At 40.2% G+C, this 18,436-nt stretch overlaps 2 protein-coding genes across 2 annotated transcripts in view; one reads left to right on the top strand and one right to left on the bottom strand.

The window, feature by feature from the left end:
- Window positions 1-456: 456 nt before the first annotated feature.
- Window positions 457-11,890, bottom strand: LOC125045124. Its single transcript, XM_047642242.1, has 8 exons — window positions 11,681-11,890; window positions 10,804-11,004; window positions 10,239-10,459; window positions 8,525-8,639; window positions 7,496-7,720; window positions 6,612-6,765; window positions 1,701-3,480; window positions 457-1,413 (listed from the first exon to the last, which is right to left on the bottom strand). Exons 1-8 carry the CDS (start codon window positions 11,783-11,785, stop codon window positions 603-605), a joined length of 3,612 nt encoding a protein of 1,203 aa, XP_047498198.1. The 5' UTR covers window positions 11,786-11,890; the 3' UTR covers window positions 457-602.
- A 496-nt stretch (window positions 11,891-12,386) lies between these two features.
- Window positions 12,387-18,436, top strand: part of LOC125045040 (ATP-dependent DNA helicase Q5-like) — a 13,248-nt gene continuing 7,198 nt past the window's right edge. The window contains exons 1-6 of the mRNA XM_047642083.1: window positions 12,387-12,576; window positions 13,532-13,656; window positions 16,757-16,921; window positions 17,132-17,308; window positions 17,826-18,008; window positions 18,255-18,360. Of these exons, the coding sequence (XP_047498039.1) occupies window positions 12,462-12,576; window positions 13,532-13,656; window positions 16,757-16,921; window positions 17,132-17,308; window positions 17,826-18,008; window positions 18,255-18,360 (871 nt within the window). The 5' untranslated portion in view covers window positions 12,387-12,461. The remainder of the gene's footprint in view (window positions 12,577-13,531; window positions 13,657-16,756; window positions 16,922-17,131; window positions 17,309-17,825; window positions 18,009-18,254; window positions 18,361-18,436) is intronic.

Here is an 18,436-nt window from a genome sequence, read left to right as displayed (position 1 = left end):
CTTCAGATAATTTTAGTCATCCCTGAATGTTTGGATTCAAGTTCTTTTAGATTCACTCTCTTGGTATTCTTCATGGATTGAAAACCCAATGAAGCAGATAAGGTGTGAATGAGAGAACAGTTCCTCATATGAGGAAGGCAAGTAAATTTACATTTCAGTATTATATCATTAAGAGATATAATATTGATATAGTAAGATTTGCTAAATATTTGATCAGTTCAATCCGTTTTCTCATTTCATACCTGAGAAAACTAATGAAAAGAAAGAAAGAAATATATCTATTGTTTGTGTCAAATATATCTATATTTCAAGAGAGAAAATACTAGTTCTGAAAGTCACTTCTCAGACACTATAGCATTTGTTAAGTGATTTCTGAGTATTTACAATACTGCGTGGTTCTTTAACCTTTAACAGGAAATTCATCACTCATCTGCTGGAAAATGAATCCCCTAATAATAGATTAAAAGGTTTTATTATATATTTACCTATATCTCTTTAAACTTCTCCATAAAGAAAATAAAATCAGCATATTAACAAAACAAATTAAAATATGCACTCTAATACATACCTACTTCCACAGAGCTCTCTAAAAATAGAACTTTTTAATCACAAAATGAATTTTCCGACGATGATCGCTTCTCTGACTTCTCCATTTTCTTCATCATGCTCTCAGCCCAGTCCAACCCAAACTTTTTCAGAACCTCAGTCATATCTGGCATAGAATAAACAGAATCTGACGAACCCTTGCGTGATAGACCCTGTGACTGTCCTGATGTCTCCGTTTCTGTTGAATCATCTGCTACCTTTTTGATGGAAGCTTGGTCCTCTCTTTGATTGCTGGAGTCATTTAGGGGGAGTAAAAATGCCGATGTTGATGTCAAGGTGGTTTCTGGGCCGAGGGGGGTAAAGACCGAACTGCTAGTTGTGTGGTCCAAGGTACTAAGGTTCTGCTCAGGCTCCTCAGAGAAACTCGACTGCCTCTCATTCCGGTTGGAAGGGGGAAGCACTGTAGAACCACTGTTAATAAACCTCTTGGCATTCATCCCTTCAGCATTGAAGGAATGTGAATTTGGTGCTGAAAATTGGAATGGGCTTTGGGACATATGTCCACCAACTCTAGACCTCTGCATTGACTTAGAATCTAGCTGACTATCCCTGCTGCTCTCACTTCCTTGCTCAGTTAGACTTGTATAACTTTTATGCCTTGGCTGCAGGTCATAGGGTGAGGCTGTATATTCTAAGTGCGAGGAGTCTGACCTTGCTGGCAGTCGTGTCACTCGATGATCCTCTGGTGATGACTCGTACTCTCTTGATGGAGTTTGGTAACTCAATGACTTGCTTTTGTTCACATAATCTGACATAAATGAACTATCCTCATAGATTATACTCAAGTCTTTTTTTAGCTGAGTTTCTCTGAAAAAAGTGGGAAATATAATATATGAATCTGCTACAGGACAGGGTAGAATTAAAGCCAAATCATGATAATTATTACATTTCCTTGTTGACTTTAAATAATGAAAGCCCAAATTCATGGCAACATGACTCCTTGATATTAAAGGCATAATCCCAATATTGCACTAAAAGGAAGATAAGTACCTGCAAAGCAGTTACATTAAATCTTAAAATTATAGGAAAATAATTATTATGTCGCACACAAACCACTTTAAAATGTGTGTTATTAAAGATAAGAGTGTACTCACCCAAATGTTACTTTCCTGGAATATTTTTGACTGCTGCAGTGAGAAGTTTCTGTAGCTGCAGACTCTGCTGGGTCGCTTGACTGTGGCATCCTACTTTCTGCTTCTTGACTCACATACAACTCACTCTCCTCTTTGACAAAAGTGCTCTGGGCCTGCAGGATGTCTTGCTTCAGTTTCTGTAATGTGCTGAGCTTCTCTAGGATCTCCAGTTCCTTCTCATAATTTCTTGACTGAGTTCCATATGCATTTCCATCATCTAATGTCACTGAATCTGTACTCTGATCATCACAGGGAGGATCTGTGCCAATATGCTGGGATGTTCTCCTGAAAGTGTTCCAGACCGAACCACCAGTATCATACTTTTCCTTCCCTGTGGAATTTGATCGGTCTATGAATTCTGGAGAAAATCCTCTTTGGTCTGAGTTGCCATCCAGCATATCAATTTTTGTATGCCTTGGATCAGTATAATGCTTATAATCCATGTTTGTAAGGTAATCTTCTGAAATTCTTTTCGTTTTTGAATCACCACTGATTTGTGAAATGGGGAAGCTGGGAATGTTGTGGTATCGCTGAGGCTCATAGCTAACCTTTGAACAATGGCTGGAGTAAGTGGTCGGGCTATGGTCTTGTGCGTCTCTCTTATCAATGGAGGAACAGCTGCTCAGTCTCACAGGGATTTCATCAATGTCTTCATAGTTGCTGGTGCTTGAATTCTGAGGCAAAGAGGGAGAGCGATGTTTCAAGGACAGGTAGGATGAGCTTAGGGTTGAATCGTCACCAGTTTTCTCCATGGCTTCAAGGAATGCAGACATGCAGCTGATTGTCAACCCTGATCCTTCAACAGTAGAGGCTGAAATCTGAAGCAAGTCATCACCTCTCATCTTTAAGAGCTCATTTATGTAGTGCTGAATAATCTCCTTTTTCTTTAGCTCAAACTTCTGCTTCTTCTTCAGGGGTCTCTGCCCACTACCTTCTCCTTTCAGTTTTTCAGTGTACATACTAGTTGGGGTGCTGAAGTTGCTCGTCCTCTGATGTGACTTGACAGGTAGAGTATCTAGGAGCGAGGCTATTTTCTGTCTGTGTTCTGTAATTCTTCTCAGATTTTCAACTGTGTCTTCATAATTATATCCTTTTGATGGGAGATGTGAAGGAGGACTCAAGTACTCTGTGCTTGCTTCATCTCCAATACTTGAAGATTTTTCCTGGTACTTGCCTGGTAAATTACTTATCACAGGCATCGTGGGTCTGTCTGTTTCAAAACTGCTGTCATCACTGATTCTTATCTTCACCTCAATATCTCCTGAGCTAGATTCTAGAGCTGAACTTGGCTCATAAGATGTCTGATATGTATCTTCTATGGATCTCCTTCCTACTCCACCACTGGGATAATGCAGTGGAATGGAACTTGGTAATGTCTCAGCACTTGGCAAACCTTGCCTTTCTGCGGATGTCCGACCATAGGGACACCTTTCCTGACCTAGGTTTGCCTCATCTTCACCCCCTTCAGTTGAACTAGTCCTCAGTCGCTGAGATTGAGTTTCAGTTCTCCCTTTCCCAGAAATTACTCTGGGATCTTCAACATCTTCATCAGAGTCACCTGGATCATAACCTTCAGATTCATCTGGTTCATACTGCTCTCCTGCGGGGAGGTCCTCTGGTGAGCTCACAACAGTTGTCTCTAAAAGATGTTGTCTTTGCTCCCTGATCTTTTCAAGGATTTCTTGTAAGTCCTGTAGCTTACTGTCATAGCTGAGATCCTGTTTGGAGGACTCTAAAACCTCTGTCAAGGATAAAAAGAGTTATTTAGTTTCAATGAATAGTTGAATGATTAAAAAATACTGTAACTAAAGTATCTACATCAGGCTAAACATCTATGTACACTTGCTAAAAAAAAGTATCTTTACTCTTTCTGACTTAACAATTAGATATGACGACAAAAACATTTGGAAAAAGTGCTGTGAGTTTGACCTGATATTGGTATCCCTGAGAGGGGGGAAGGAGGGGCATTTGTTACCCCCCACCCTAGATTGTTTGCCACTCCAAGGGCCTAAATTTTTAACTTTGTCCACCACTTGTATAGAGCCGGTTATTGCTTAATATGCCCCTAGAATAATTCATTTTTCTAAAAGTTTGTTCCTTTAGTCCATCTATATTAAAAAATATACATATTAAAATTTCATGTTGCCGCAGGAATACGTGACATGAATGCTACTAACACCGCCGTTAACTGACGTCTGTTTGTAGAGCGTAATTGTTCCCATGCTGTAATTGCCTGGCCAATGATGATGAAGATTGCGGGTATAATCTTTGGGAAAGTCTCTGCTCATGGCTACCCAAACATTCTCAATAAGACTGAGATGTGGCGATTTAGGTGGATGTGGCACAGTGTAATCTCGGGGTGTTGCCTAAATCACGCCTTTACGACACTACTCGCGCAGATAGCGCTGTTATCCTGGAAGAGTTAAAATGGCTCCACCTTGGCGAGCAAACAACATGGCCCTCACCAATGGTTGAAAAATCTCGTCCAGGATTTCCACACAGGTATACCCCATAAATCTGCCAGGCCCAACATTCGTTGACTCCCCAAGACCTGTGCTGTGCATCCACTCCAACTGCCTAGTGATTTCTGATAGTCTGCATGCTGTGCAAAAGGGGTTTGCATCCCTTGTAATAGTTATGGATAGTTAAAAAAATAATAATAATAAATAAAAATAATAATGAAAATAAGTAACTAAGAAGAAAATGACTGCCAACTGCCTACCAAGCCCCCTTCTCGAACCCAGCATGGGGTGTTGCCACTAAGTATCAAAGGGTTTTCATAATCTCATGATATTAATGCACTTCAATGCAAGCTTTCTATTTGTCTTGGCTCATAAGATGTCTGATATGTATCTTCTATGGATCTCCTTCCTACTCCACCACTGGTGGAACTTGGTAATGTCTCAGCACTTGGTAAACCTTGCCTTTCTGTGGATGTCCGACCATAGGGACATTGAAGTTTTGAATGACATTTACTTGATCATCTTCCCCCATCATGCACATAGGGTGCCCACTTTTGGCCTTGTTTCTGGTGGATACAGTTGCTTGGTGTAGCTGGATCCAGAAGTGACATGGCTGACTTCAAAACAACTAATTTTAATAATTCTGATCTTGATAGTCCCTCAAAGTAAAGCATAATTATAACGCTACAAATGGTCTATAAGGTTTCCATTGCTAATATTATCATGATGCGAGGAATTTGCCCTATCAACTCTAAAACACTATTCGAACACATCATGAAGCTTCACCAGAGCTTTAGAAACATCAAATACCAACATATCCGAATCAACTCCTAGCGATCGTTACAGTTTCATCTACTCCCAAGTAAAGATACATTTTTACCGACTGTACATAGCAAGTATTATTTGTATTACAGCTGTTAACAACACATTTCAATACTCTACCCAATAATTACACTAAATCTTTGAAAGAGAAAGAGAGAGAGAGAGAGAGAGAGAGAGAGAGAGAGAGAGAGAGAGAGAGAGAGAGAGAGAGAGAGAGAGAGAGAGAGAGAGAGAGAGAGAGAGAGAGAGAATGCAGAAAAATATCTAGAAATTCAAAACTTCAAGATGAATATACAAAAGCTGAAGCACTTTCACAACATGCATGTCAGTTGAAAAATCTAAATATAGTATGGGTATATTCATGATCAATAATTTTACACACAGCACTAAACTATATCCTCATGCAATGAAGTAAAAGGTAATTTTAAATATTCTTTGTCTTTTGGAACCTTTACTTCATAAAAAGGCCCTCAAGACCTGCTTAGCCAAAATTATGAATTACAACACACACACACACACAAACACACACACAAACACACACACACACACACACACACACACACACACACACACACACACACACACACACACACACACACATATACATACATATAATACAAACAAAACACACCCATAAGCTCTTCACTTACTAAAATTCTGCTTTCTGTAGCTCCAAGTTGTTTCACATAGAGAAGAAACACAAGATCCATATTGGTACTGGTTACATTTGAATTTCCCAAAAGGAATACACTCTTCATCAACTATTATAATAAAACACTCGAACACTATAACTACACATATGCACACTACTAATTTTCTCAGGACTTACTGCCTAGTTCCTTGGTGGCATTCTGTATTGTCTATAATCACTTAATCTGATAATGGTGCAGTGATTGATTTGCAGATAATTGGAGAGTATTACTGAACTATGACTAAGTGACCTTTCTTTGTTTCATAAAAGAACAAATAACAAAGAATTAAAATCTAATGAAAACATAAACAAATAGACAAATACATTATCCATCCCTCATACATGCATATGTGTATGTGCATGTGCATACAAGTGCACATGTGTGTTTGCATATTCATGTGTGTGCACATCTGTGTGTATGTGTAGCTGTGTGCACATATGTAAAGTCTACCAATGCTTCTATGGCTCATTTGTGTAGTATGACAGAACAAAGGCATATTTGTCCTAAACACATTTTGGTATCAGTGGAATCCTTGGCATATTACTCTAATTCCTAAACTAACAGAAAAGGTTAGGTTCTACTACAACTATGAAAGAATGAAAGAAAAGTAAAGAACCAAAGAATGCAAAGAAAAGAAATTAAAAAAGAAAATAAAAAGAAGCATGAACCAAATAAAAAAAATCCTTGATATTAACACAGTTTTTTTTATCAGGCAAAAGATGTTTATTTCAACAGACCACAACAGAACATCTAAGAAAATATGGGTCTTTGAAGACAATCTGAACAATCCTGAACAACAATAAAGGATTTTGAACTTCACCCTTGAAAGAAAAAGAAATACAAATCTACAGAAAAGAAGAGAGAAGCTGGACAGAGGTGCGTCTTTTGTGACTTACCAACCAAATCTGAAGACTCGACTAATTTCTGGGCCGGCACTTTGCTCTCTCTCGCTTGCCCGGCCTCATCTCTCAGCATCCCCTCGACAACTCTTTCCATATGTCGCTCTAGAGATGTCAGTCCTCCTAATCTAGACCTTTCCACTTCATATATCTTCAGAAAAGAAAAAGGAATAATTACTTGTTAATTACGTTGTCTTTTTGGTTTGTTTGTAATAGTAGCTATATTAGTATAGGGTGTAAGAGAAGACAAAATTTAGAGAAATATCTATAGTTTTATACATATGTATGCTTATCTCTCGGCATACTGGTTTTGCAAATGTCTGTCAGTACTTCATGCAATTTGTGTCTAAAAACACAGAGAGAGAGAGAAAAAAAAAATGCTAAGAAAAAGCAAAGTCAGACACAAACCAAAGACTGATAGTAATGAAAGCAGAGCCAATGTGGAGTCTCAGGAAAAGAAATGAGAGAGCAGCAGATTTCATCAAAAGCAAACACAAAAATATGATTTTCATGGCAGCACACACACAGCCAATAGAGAATGCATACAAATGAATGAAGAGAGAAGCTGATTTCATAAAAAAAACATCTGTAAGTTGATTATTAGAAAGGTAATTATATGTTACTTTTTTATATCAATGCCTTGATTATTTAAGAAAAAAGATAAATAGCACATCAAATAGGTCTAAGCAAATCACAGTCATGCTTTTATATTTCTTTTCTTTTTTTACTACTAATCTTAATTCAAAGCTGAACAACCATAACATTAGTTCAGCTGAACAATCATAACCTAACTCAGAAAGAAAAAGAAGAAAATTAAAAAAATCTCAACCTGACTCGGAAAGAGGATGCAATTCACTGACATCAGCTTCTGAGTAACATACCGTCAGGTCAGCTCCCCGCATGTAGGAAGACAGCTGGTGGTCCTGCTGCGCTTGCTGAAGCTTTTCCATCAACTCAATGTACTTGCGGTTTAGGCGTTCTCTTGCTAGTGCCTCTTTCCCACGCTGCTCTCTCTTCTGGGCCTCTTCCTCGGCTTCTTGCAGCTCAGCTTCAGCTTTGGCTGCGAGATCTTCTGCCTCTTTTCTTGCCATTTCATGAGCACTGGGCTGTCAATGTATGAACAACATTCAGTTAAATCATGTCGAATTCAAATGATCAACTTATGCATGCTTAAAAAGTGAAAATTAAAGTAGCATACTCATGACATTTATCACTAAAACCTAAACTCTAAGAGTGACCATTAGTTGCTATACCTTTAACAAAGACTCAAAGCCAGACAATCATCTGATAGTTGACTTGTTAGTTGCTTTCCCACTTCGACTTTTTTCTTCTCTTTCCTTTTTTTTTGTTTTCTTATTATTTAGGTATATAAACACAATGTACAGCTTTATATGATAAATAAAAGCTTAATCCCTTTATATGTGATTAATTTACAGGCAGATCCCTCCATACCTTCTACCTAACCAATACACAAATGAATGAACACCAATACAAACTTATAGTATCAAGGTAATAGATACTTCTTTCTGCTTTTATGCTCTACTGGGTAGTATCTATTTCATATATTGGAATGATATATGCATTTTCTGGTATATAAAATTAATCTCTTGAAATGTCAGAGATCAAAATTTGCCATTATGAGGCCTGAAATATCTGGGCTCTAATTACAGTTCTTAGAGGTTAAACCCTAGATGCATGCATGCAGTACTTATAAATGTACATACTAGTAATGCTGTTACTTGTTAAGTACTGGCACAAAAGTGGAGATACAACAAAAATTTCAAACACATACTTGTAATATGTTATCTGTAGCATTACTATTGAGAAATGCTTTATTTCATACAAAATAAACAATAATTCCATGAACTATAAATATAACAAAACTCCATAATAAATCACTTTTTACTCACATGTGTTGATTCTATTTCCTTTTCCACAACAGTATTCTTTGGCACATATGTAGTGGTGGTATATGTACCAGCCTCATACAGCTTTACCTTTGATACCTTCTCTTGTATGATGGGTCTAAAAATAAAAGTGAACAGAATCAATAAAAGTTATTTTGTAATATGGTAGAACTAGAGTGAATATATCTATGACTATAGTATAAATCTACAATCTATGGGGCTGTTGGGGGAATCACAAAAAATTGGTCCCACTTGGCTGGGCTAATATATGATAAATTTTTTGGCATTTTGGTTTTTAGTTTTTTGCTCAAAAGGTTGTAGAAGTGGGAATTTTACAGGGGTGAGGACAGGAGGAGGAGGGAGTGGTGTGGAGTGAGATAGTACTGTGGGGATTAGGGTAATAAGGTTGAAGAGTTGAAATAGGAGGAGGAGGAGGAGGTAGAAAATGAAGAAGAGTGAGCAGGAGGTGACTTTGAGGATATTGGGAGTGAAGAAGGGTTGTCATTTGAACGTTAAGTTACAACTGGGTAGATGATTCAACAGCATGTATTGAGGAGGGGTGTACTAGCAGTGGTTGGAGCCATGATCAAAGGAGAGTCATGGGTCAGTAAACCAGAGGAGCTAGTTCAAGGAGGCTACGTGAAAAAGGGGCAGCCTCAATCCCCCTAATAAAGGTACAAAATCTTCATTACTGGCCATGGTAAGCCTGAAATATGTGGGGAAGATAAAAGATCCACCCCTCTGGGTCCCCATGAGGGGTTCATCCTTTCAAAATGGCTCTCAATCCTTATGAATTGGACAGGGGAAGGGTTGGGGAAGATAAGATAAGGAAAGAGGAAGAAAAGACCCTGCAAAATTAGTTGAGTCTAAGGTTAAGGCCCAAGGTAAAGGAGATCCCTAGCATTGGGCCTCAGTTTCCATCTCCTAAGCCCCCCGCATGACAACAATAGGCAAGGGATTGAGGGGATAAATCTAAAAAAAAAGAAATTACAATTATTCTACTAAAATATGAGAATTTACAGACACTATCATGTTATCAACCCATTAGATCCAGACAATTCATGACCATCATGTGGGCCAAAATATGGGCATTAGGTTTATGGGAGTGGACCCTCTACCAGGTGTGCGGCTTGTGGGACAGGTGCAAACAAACACTTGTGTGCAGTAACAAGACTCCATGCCTCACTTTGCAATGTTATTTTTTCTTTTTTGGCATTTTGGTTTTTAGTTGTTTGTTTTTTTTTCCATATTCCAATGTCTGTGTTTGTCATTTGATTTGCTTTATCCACATGGTAACATGGTGACTATTTTCCTTGCACAGACTCCATATCATGTCTCTATGTAGTCTATAACTCAGCACAAGAATAATAACAATAAGTAACACTTTGTTATTTGTGTCACTTTTAAATTTTTTTCATAATATTCAATATTCAGCAATACAATCTATGCATGGTAGCCAGGAATAGGATCCTAAGCTTGGAAGTGGCATCCTACCTGGAGCTGGCACTCTCCCAGTCATGGGTCATGCACATTACGCTGCACTCATATAGTGATGGAAATAATGCAAAAGCCCCCTTCCTAAATGCCAAATGAGTTTAATCACCCTCCAATAGCTTTGTGCACTCGTGGTGTCTTCTCCGTCACCCTAAAAGTGATGGTCATGTCATCTGGATCTTAGGGGGGTAAAATTTCTAAGCATATGTCTCATTAACTATACTTTTTCTTTCTAAAGGCTTCTGGAATGGGAAGCTGGGCCACACGCTGGGCACGCGCTTTCTCGAGCTGAAGAGCATCTTGCCGTTGGTGGATGGGTCTATTTTTCTCACGGTTACGATGCGCTTGCTCTTCGGCTTCTAATTTTGCTGCTTCACGACCTCTTCTGTTTGCCTTTATGTTGTTGTATTGGGCTCGGTCTGCTAGCACCTTGCTGGGGTCAGGCTGAAAGGAACATTTGGCTAGACTGCTGATTCTTTTCAAGTGAAAATTGCATATAGATTTGTACTACTGATCTTTAATATTCTAAATAACTCTCTCAATAATCATATTTATAACATGCATGAGAGGAGATAGAGATCATTCTGCAAAAAAAAAAATCAAGCAGTCAACATAATATTTATGCCTTCATGTGGAAACTAAAATCCCAGACTAAAAAAACTAATAAACACAGTAGTCAAATTCTACCAAGAATGTCAATGAACGTTCAGACAATTATGTTATATTATATACAGTATATTTCAAATGGATATAGAAAATAAATTCTAAATTATATTTTGAAAGATAACCTCATTCTTTGCTCCTCTGTGTGCTTCTCCAAATGCTTGCAAACACATGAGATATTCTTCCTGCAACTTCTTTTCAGTTGCATTCTTATTGTCAAGATATTTTGCTAAGAGCTCCTGCTTGAGACCGTCCTCTATATGTACTTTCTCTCGAACTACAGCTTTTCGTACTCGCTGTGCCTCCAATTTGGCCTGTTCTCGGACCTGTAAATGAATGTGGAAAATAATATTATACAGCTCGTAAACCTCCTTGGCTATCCATTATCAAATAAATAACAAGTCGAAGTTCTATCTTGTCAGGGCAGTAACTTTTAGAAGTAATCATAGTTTGAGAATATTTTTAAAATTAACATCTAGTCAGCAATTTCAATGTATTCTGAATATTTACCATGCCTACACCCTGCAAACAGTATTAATCATTCTGATGGCAAATTTATTGTCATACTCAAAGCTATCATATCACACCATTCTAAATTACCTCCAATATCATTAGCACTGATGGATTCTGCAGACTAAAACCTTATTTGAACTAAAGAAATTGGCCATATATTGAATGATTCATATCTACTATTTACAGGTCCTACCCCTTACCTATGCGTCAGGAATAGTTTGGGTTCTGATCATGTGCAGCACCAGAAATATTGAAAACAAATTTGTGATAACCTGCATCATATAGTTCTCATATATAGATATGAAAATTATGCATGCATATATGAATACATACGTACATATGTATGTGTATGTGTATGTGTACGTAAGTATATACATAAACATCTTTCTTGTGAATCAAAGAACATAAAATACAATTCATTCTCGGCGAGTCCTGCGGCAAGAAAATTACAACAAATATACCTACATAATGAAAAAACAATCAAATCACCTGCTGAAGACGAAATATCTGCCATTTCTTCTTCTCTTCCCGTAGGAGATTATCCAGTTCATTTGGGCTGAGGCGCAGATTTCTCCTTGAAGAATTACTCGTCATGTTTTCATCTTTTGAAACGGTTTGTTTACATGTGACGTCATCGCGCGTCCCGATCCTTTGATTTTATTTCGGATTTCTTTGTCAAGGTTATTTGTAAGGCAAAAAGTAATTTGAATTTAACTACTTTTGGGTTCAATATGATAATCTATTTTCATGAAATGATATGAAGAGAGTTAAAATTATTTTTTTCATTTTTGGGTTCATTTCACTCGTCCGATCATTACACAATATGTGCCAAAAATGTATTTCCAGTTACAAAGAATATTCAAAGAGTGTTAATGGTATATGAAATGTAAGTAAATGACGTTCAATGCAGTGTATATAAGATATAAACATAAACATATATTATGAAAGAACATGCGTTGCAACATGGCATACCTGTAGGTAATTATAACATCCTACGAATTTAAGAGATGTAAGATTTGATATAAAATACTAAGTTATAAATCATATCGCTAAATTTATAAATAAACATTAAGCAAAATTACAATTCCAAATTCCCCCCCAAAATCAATTTTATTCCCTAACAATATGCTAAAAGAACGTTTATGAATCCGGATCGAGATTTCACCTTGCAAGAACGGTACAAAAGGGCCAGAAATCGGGCGCTCACCAAAACATCGAGCGAAGGGGAATCAGGAAAACGAAAAAAACACAGAGAACTAAGAATGGGAAGATGGCACCGAAAGCCAGATCGAGAGAGGCGATTATAGCCAGCTTAGCGAAGTACTTTAAGCATGATTCCTTCAAGAGTGACTTACAGAGACGAGCAGTGGAGGCCGTTGTGCAGGGTGAGTCGAGGCAGCAAGTTCACTCGAGAGAAATTTACCAGGAATTAATAAACATTCATAAATCAGTGTATGAAAAAGTATAAATAAGTAAAATGTGTATTTATGTATAAACTAAATTAATAGGCAGGTGTGAGTTGGAGAGATAAGCGAGTGCTTGAAACAATAAGTGAGAAATTAAAGTTATTAATGAATATTGAACAAAATACTTCATTTACTTTAAAATATCAAGTGAATAGATGCACTAAATTGCAAATATATTTAATAACCTGTAAATAAAAATTAACACAAAGTTACAATTATAGATATATATCCCCAGAAGCAAATATGGTAACTTTACAAACAGTATATATACTTAAGAATATGGATTAAGAATTAGATGCATAAATTATTATATTTCATTTAAGCATAAATAACAAGTGAATATGACAAGTAATATAATTTACTAGATGTTATTATGATCATAAATAATTATCAATAGAAATTGTCAGTTAGAAATATATATATGACTAATAAATGAATATATATATTTATAAATTATGAAGCAGTTTTCAAAGAAGTAAATAAAAACATAAATAACAAATAGACCAATTAAATTATATAATTTAATGATGGGAAAAGATGGATATTAATTGCCTTATATTCCTTCATGAAAATTAGATGTTTGTGATGAAAAGTTTTATTGAAATGTTAGGTTGTATACAGAGTTTATGCAAAACTTACTAAATACTTCCATCCCAACCTCTCCTTCCTCTGTTTACTTATTTTCATGGTCTCTGTTCTTTCCATGCCTCTCATTTCCTCCCTCCCACTTTTCCTCCATATCCTCCCCTTTTCTCATTCTCTCTCCATTCTCCTGGCCATTTTTCTCTCCCTTCTGCTCTTCCTGTCTTCTCTCTCCTCCCTCCCTCTCTTCCCTCCCAAACAATATAATTCACAGCCATTGCTTTCCTTACAGGAGACCATGACGTGTTTGTGTCGATGCCAACGGGGTCTGGCAAGTCCCTTTGCTACCAGTTGCCGGCCGTTATGGCTGAGGGACAAGTGGCCATTGTGATTTCCCCTCTTATTGCTTTGATTAAGGTAAGGTTGATTTGGTTGCTTTTCTGCTGTAATTAATGGATAATCAAGGGGGAAAGAAGGAGGGAGAGAAAGGGAGAGGGAGAGAGAGTGGGAAGGAGAGGGAGAGGGAAAAAGAGAGAGGGAGAGTGAAAAAGAGAGAGAGGGAGAGGGAAAGGAAAAGAGAGAGAGAGAGAGAGAGAGAGAGAGAGAGAGGGAAAGGGAAAGAGAGAGAGGGAGAGGGAAAGGGAAAGAGAGAAAGGGAGGGGAAAAGGGAAAGGGAGAGAGAGAGAGAAGTAAATGGAGAGAGAGAAAAAAAGGAAATGGAGAGCAAGAAGAATGAGAGAGAGAGAGAGAGAGAGAGAGAGAGAGAGAGAGAGAGAGAGAGAGAGAGAGAGAGAGAGAGAGAGAGAGAGAGAGAGAGAGAGAGAGAGAAGATGGGGGAGAAGAAGAGAGAGAGAAGGGAGGGTGTGAAGAAGAGAGAGAAGGGAGGGTGAGAAGAAGAGAGAGAGAAGGGAGGGTGTGAAGAAGAGAGAGAAGGGAGGGTGAGAAGAAGAGAGAGAGAGAAGGGAGGGCAAGAAGAAGAGAGAGAGAAGGGAGGGTGAGAGGAAGAGAGAGAAAAGAGAGGGGGAGAAGAGGAGAGAGAGAGGGAGGCAAGAAGAAAAGAGAGAGAGAGAGGGAGGCAAGAAGAAGAGAGAGAGAGAGAGAGAGAGAGAGAGAGAGAGAGAGAGAGAGAGAGAGAGAGAGAGAGAGAGAGAGAGAGAGAGAGAGAGAGAGAGAGAGAGAGAGAGAGAGAGAGAGAGAGGGAGGGAGAGGGAGAGGGAGAGGGAGAGGGAGAGGGAGAGGGAGAGGGAAAGGGAAAGGGAAAGGGAAAGGGAAAGGGAAAGGGAGAGATGGAGGGAGAGGGAGAGATGGAGGGAGAGGGAGAGATGGAGGGAGAGGGAGAGATGGAGGGAGAGGGAGAGATGGAGGGAGAGGGAGAGATGGAAGGAGAGGGAGAGATGGAGGAAGAGGGAGAGGGAGAGATGGAGGGAGAGGGAGAGGGAGATATGAAGGGAGAGAGGGAGAGGGAGAGATGGAGGGAGAGGGAGAGTGAAAGGGAAAGGGAAAGGGAAAGGGAAAGGGAGAGATGGAGGGAGAGGGAGAGATGTAGGGAGAGGGAGAGATGGAGGGAGAGGGAGAGATGGAGGGAGAGGGAGAGATGGAGGGAGAGGGAGAGATGGAGGGAGAGGGAGAGATGGAGGGAGAGGGAGAGATGGAAGGAGAGGGAGAGATGGAGGAAGAGGGAGAGGGAGAGGGAGATATGAAGGGAGAGAGGGAGAGGGAGAGATGGAGGGAGAGGGAGAGTGAAAGGGAAAGGGAAAGGAAAAGGGAAAGGGAAAGGGAAAGGGAGAGATGGAGGGAGAGGGAGAGATGGAGGGAGAGGGAGAGATGGAAGGAGAGGGAGAGATGGAAGGAGAGGGAGAGATGGAGGAAGAGGGAGAGGGAGAGATGGAGGGAGAGGGAGAGGGAGAGGGAGAGATGGAGGGAGAGGGAGAGGGAGAGATGGAGGGAGAGGGAGAGGGAGATATGAAGGGAGAGAGGGAGAGGGAGAGATGGAGAGAGAGGGAAAGATGGAGGGAGAGGGAGAGATGGAGGGAGAGGGAGTGATGGAGGTAGATGGAGAGATGGAGGGAGAGGGAGAGATGAAGGGAGAGAGGGAGAGGGAGAGATGGAGGGAGAGGGAGAGATGGAGAGAGAGGGGAAAGATGGAGGGAGAGGGAGAGATGGAGGGAGAGGGAGTGATGGAGGTAGATGGAGAGATGGAGGGAGAGGGAGTGATGGAGGGAGAGGGAGATATGGAGGGTGAAGGAGAGAGGGAGAGATGGAGGGAGAGGGAGAGAGGGAAAGATGGAGAGGGAGAGAGGGAAAGATGGAGAGAGAGGGAAAGATGGAGGGAGAGGGAGAGATGGAGGGAGAGGGAGAGATGGAGGGAGATGAGGGAGAGATGGAGGGAGATGAGGGAGAGATGGAGGGAGATGAGGGAGAGATGGAGGGAGATGAGGGAGAGATGGAGGGAGAGGGAGAGATGGAGGAAGAGGGAGAGATGGAGGGAGAGGGAGAGATGGAGGGAGAGGGAGAGGGAGAGGGAGAGGGAAAGAGAGGGAGAGGGAGGGAGGGTGGGTGGGAGGGAGGGAGGGAGGGAGGAAGGGAGGGAGGGAGGGAGGGAGGGAGGGAGGAAGAGAGTGAGGGAGAGAGAGGGAGGGGGAGGGAGAGATGGAGGGAGAGGGAGAGCAAGAGAGGGAAAGGTGGAGGGAGAGGGAGAGATGGAGGGAGAGGGAGAGATGGAGGGAGAGGGAGAGATGGAGGGAGAGGGAGAGATGGAGGGAGAGGGAGAGATGGAGGGAGAGGGAGAGATGGAGGGAGAGGGAGAGCAAGAGAGGGAAAGGTGGAGGGAGAGGGAGAGATGGAGGGAGAGGGAGAGATGGAGGGAGAGGGAGAGATGGAGGGAGAGAGGGAGAGGGAGGGGGAGGGGGAGGGGGAGGGGGAGGGGGAGGGAGGGAGAGGGAGAGGAAGAGGGAGGAAGAGAGAGGGAGAGGGAGGAAGAGAGAGGGAGAGGGAGGAAGGTGGAGGAAGAGAGAAAGGGAGAGGGAGAGATGATAGAGGGAGAGAGGATAGAGGGAGACAGAGAAAGAGAAAGAGAAAGAGGGAGAGAGATGGAAGGAGGAAGAGAGAGAGAGAGAGAGAGAGAGAGAGAGAGAGAGAGAGAGAGAGAGAGAGAGAGAGAGAGAGAGAGAGAGAGAGAGAGAGAGAGAGAGAGAGAGAGAGAGAGATGGAGAGGGAGCCAGGGCATTAGGGAGGGAGGGTAATGAAGGTGGCAAGAGTAGACATTGGAAGGTCATACTAAACTACCAGTAAATATGTTCCTTTGTAGTCCAGTGCTTGTGGGATGCTGTTCTTTATTTTCTTTCAATGATTATGAATATTTACATTATGTAAAGTCTGTACTTTTTTTTCATAGATAAATCTGTTTGATATATGACAAAGATTTTTTAGTTATCAATATTGATTTGAAAACATGAATACTAACAATTACAAAGAGCAGCTGTCGAGACTTATTCTGATTTCTCTCTAAACTTACCAGGATCAAATGGAGCACATGCAGAAGCTGAAGATTGTTGCAGAATCCATCAACTCTAAAATGACAAGCAAAGAGCGCAAGAGAGTGCTTGCTGATCTCTCTTGCATGTCCCCAAGCACTCGCCTTTTGTACATTACGCCAGAACAGGCTGCAACAGATTTTTTTAAGGTATATAATGTCATTTTTCCTTTTTTATTGTTCTTATATCTTCATGAATAGTTATGTATATACTTAGTGGTGTATATTTATATCAGGGCATTTGAAACAGTATATGATATCAAAATTGTGTATATTTGTCTCAGGGCATTTAAAACATTATATGGCTTTGTCTCGTACCAGAATCACCTATCAACTTACTCAGTATAAAAATCTTTACAGGGTCTCTTAGATAGGCTGTACAAGTACAAAAAACTCTCCTATTTTGTGGTGGACGAGGCCCATTGCGTGAGTCAGTGGGGCCATGATTTCAGACCAGACTTCCTTCGCTTGGGACATCTCAGGACCAAGATTCCCAATATTCCTTGGGTGGCACTGACTGCTACAGCCACATCTAAAGTAAGAAGAATTTAGTTTGGTCAGTATATATGTGTGTGTGTGTGTGTGTGTGTGTGTGTGTGTGTGTGTGTGTGTGTGTGTGTGTGTGTGTGTGTGTGTGTGTGTGTGTGTGTTTTTGTGTGTGTGTGTGTGTGTTTTTGTGTGTGTGTGTGTGTGTGTTTTTTTTGTGTGTGTGTGTGTGTGTGTGTTTTGTGTGTGTGTGTGTGTGTTTTGTGTGTGTGTGTGTGTGTTTTTGTGTGTGTGTGTGTGTGTGTGTGTGTGTGTGTGTGTGTGTGTGTGTGTGTGTGTGTGTGTGTGTGTGTGTGTGTTTTTGTGTGTGTTTTTGTGTGTGTGTTTTGTGTGTGTGTGTGTGTGTGTGTGTGTGTGTGTGTGTGTGTGTGTGTGTGTGTGTGTGTGTGTGTGTCCCATACACTATATTTATTGTTTGGCATTTCCCATTATGTTTCCTTTTATCCTTTTAGTGGATATTTTTGCTTGATAGAGGAAACAAATCTGTACAGAAACATTTTTTGGTCAGGTTGTAGAGGACATCTTCATCCAGCTGAAGCTCAAGAAACCAGTATCCAAGTTCAAATCATCTTGCTTTCGCTCCAATTTGTTTTACGATGTGCGGTTCAAAGATGCCCTAGATGACCCTTTTGAGGATCTCAAGGATTTTGTCATCGACTCCTTGGGGGTTGGTTGGGAGCTAAATAGGACGGTGAGTTATTGTAGTTTTGTTTATCTCGGATTGATATTTTTTCTACCTCCTCTTCTCTTCCCTTTTGTGTGTGTGTGTTTTTTTTAAGCTATATTATGGTGAATAAATACAAATGCTGAAGTGAATTATTTTGTCTTAGGTATTACTACAAGGAAAAGCTATAATTCAAATACTTTACATATTTTCTGTTTTAGATAATAAGGTCAAGAAATATAGAATGTGTCTTGAGGTCAGAATAATCCACAGATACGATCAGGCTGCGGCATTATCTATTGCCGCACAAGAGCAGGTACCATTGAACTTGCAGACCAGCTTACCAAGAAAGGGGTTCCTACCAAGGCCTATCATGCAGGTATTTTTTTTTCTTTCTTTCCTCTTTCTTTCTTTCTTTTCTTTTTTTTTCATTCTTCTGCATCTTTATATTTCTC

Source organism: Penaeus chinensis, chromosome 36 (assembly GCF_019202785.1).
Source record: "Penaeus chinensis breed Huanghai No. 1 chromosome 36, ASM1920278v2, whole genome shotgun sequence".
In the NCBI taxonomy this organism is placed as follows: Eukaryota; Metazoa; Arthropoda; class Malacostraca; order Decapoda; family Penaeidae; genus Penaeus; species Penaeus chinensis.
The sequence above is the reverse complement of the archived record's forward strand: the minus strand, read 5'-3'. Positions and strand labels throughout refer to the sequence as shown.

Coding starts and splice junctions, on each gene's coding strand:
- LOC125045124 (XM_047642242.1), bottom strand. CDS start 11,785: ATGACGAGTAATTCTTCAAGGAGAAATCTGCGCCTCAGCCCAAATGAA. Junction 3,481..6,611: donor CGAGTCTTCAGATTTGGTTG/GTAAGTCACAAA, acceptor TATCCTTGACAG/AGGTTTTAGAGTCCTCCAAA. Junction 1,414..1,700: donor TCCAGGAAAGTAACATTTGG/GTGAGTACACTC, acceptor CACTTTTTTCAG/AGAAACTCAGCTAAAAAAAG.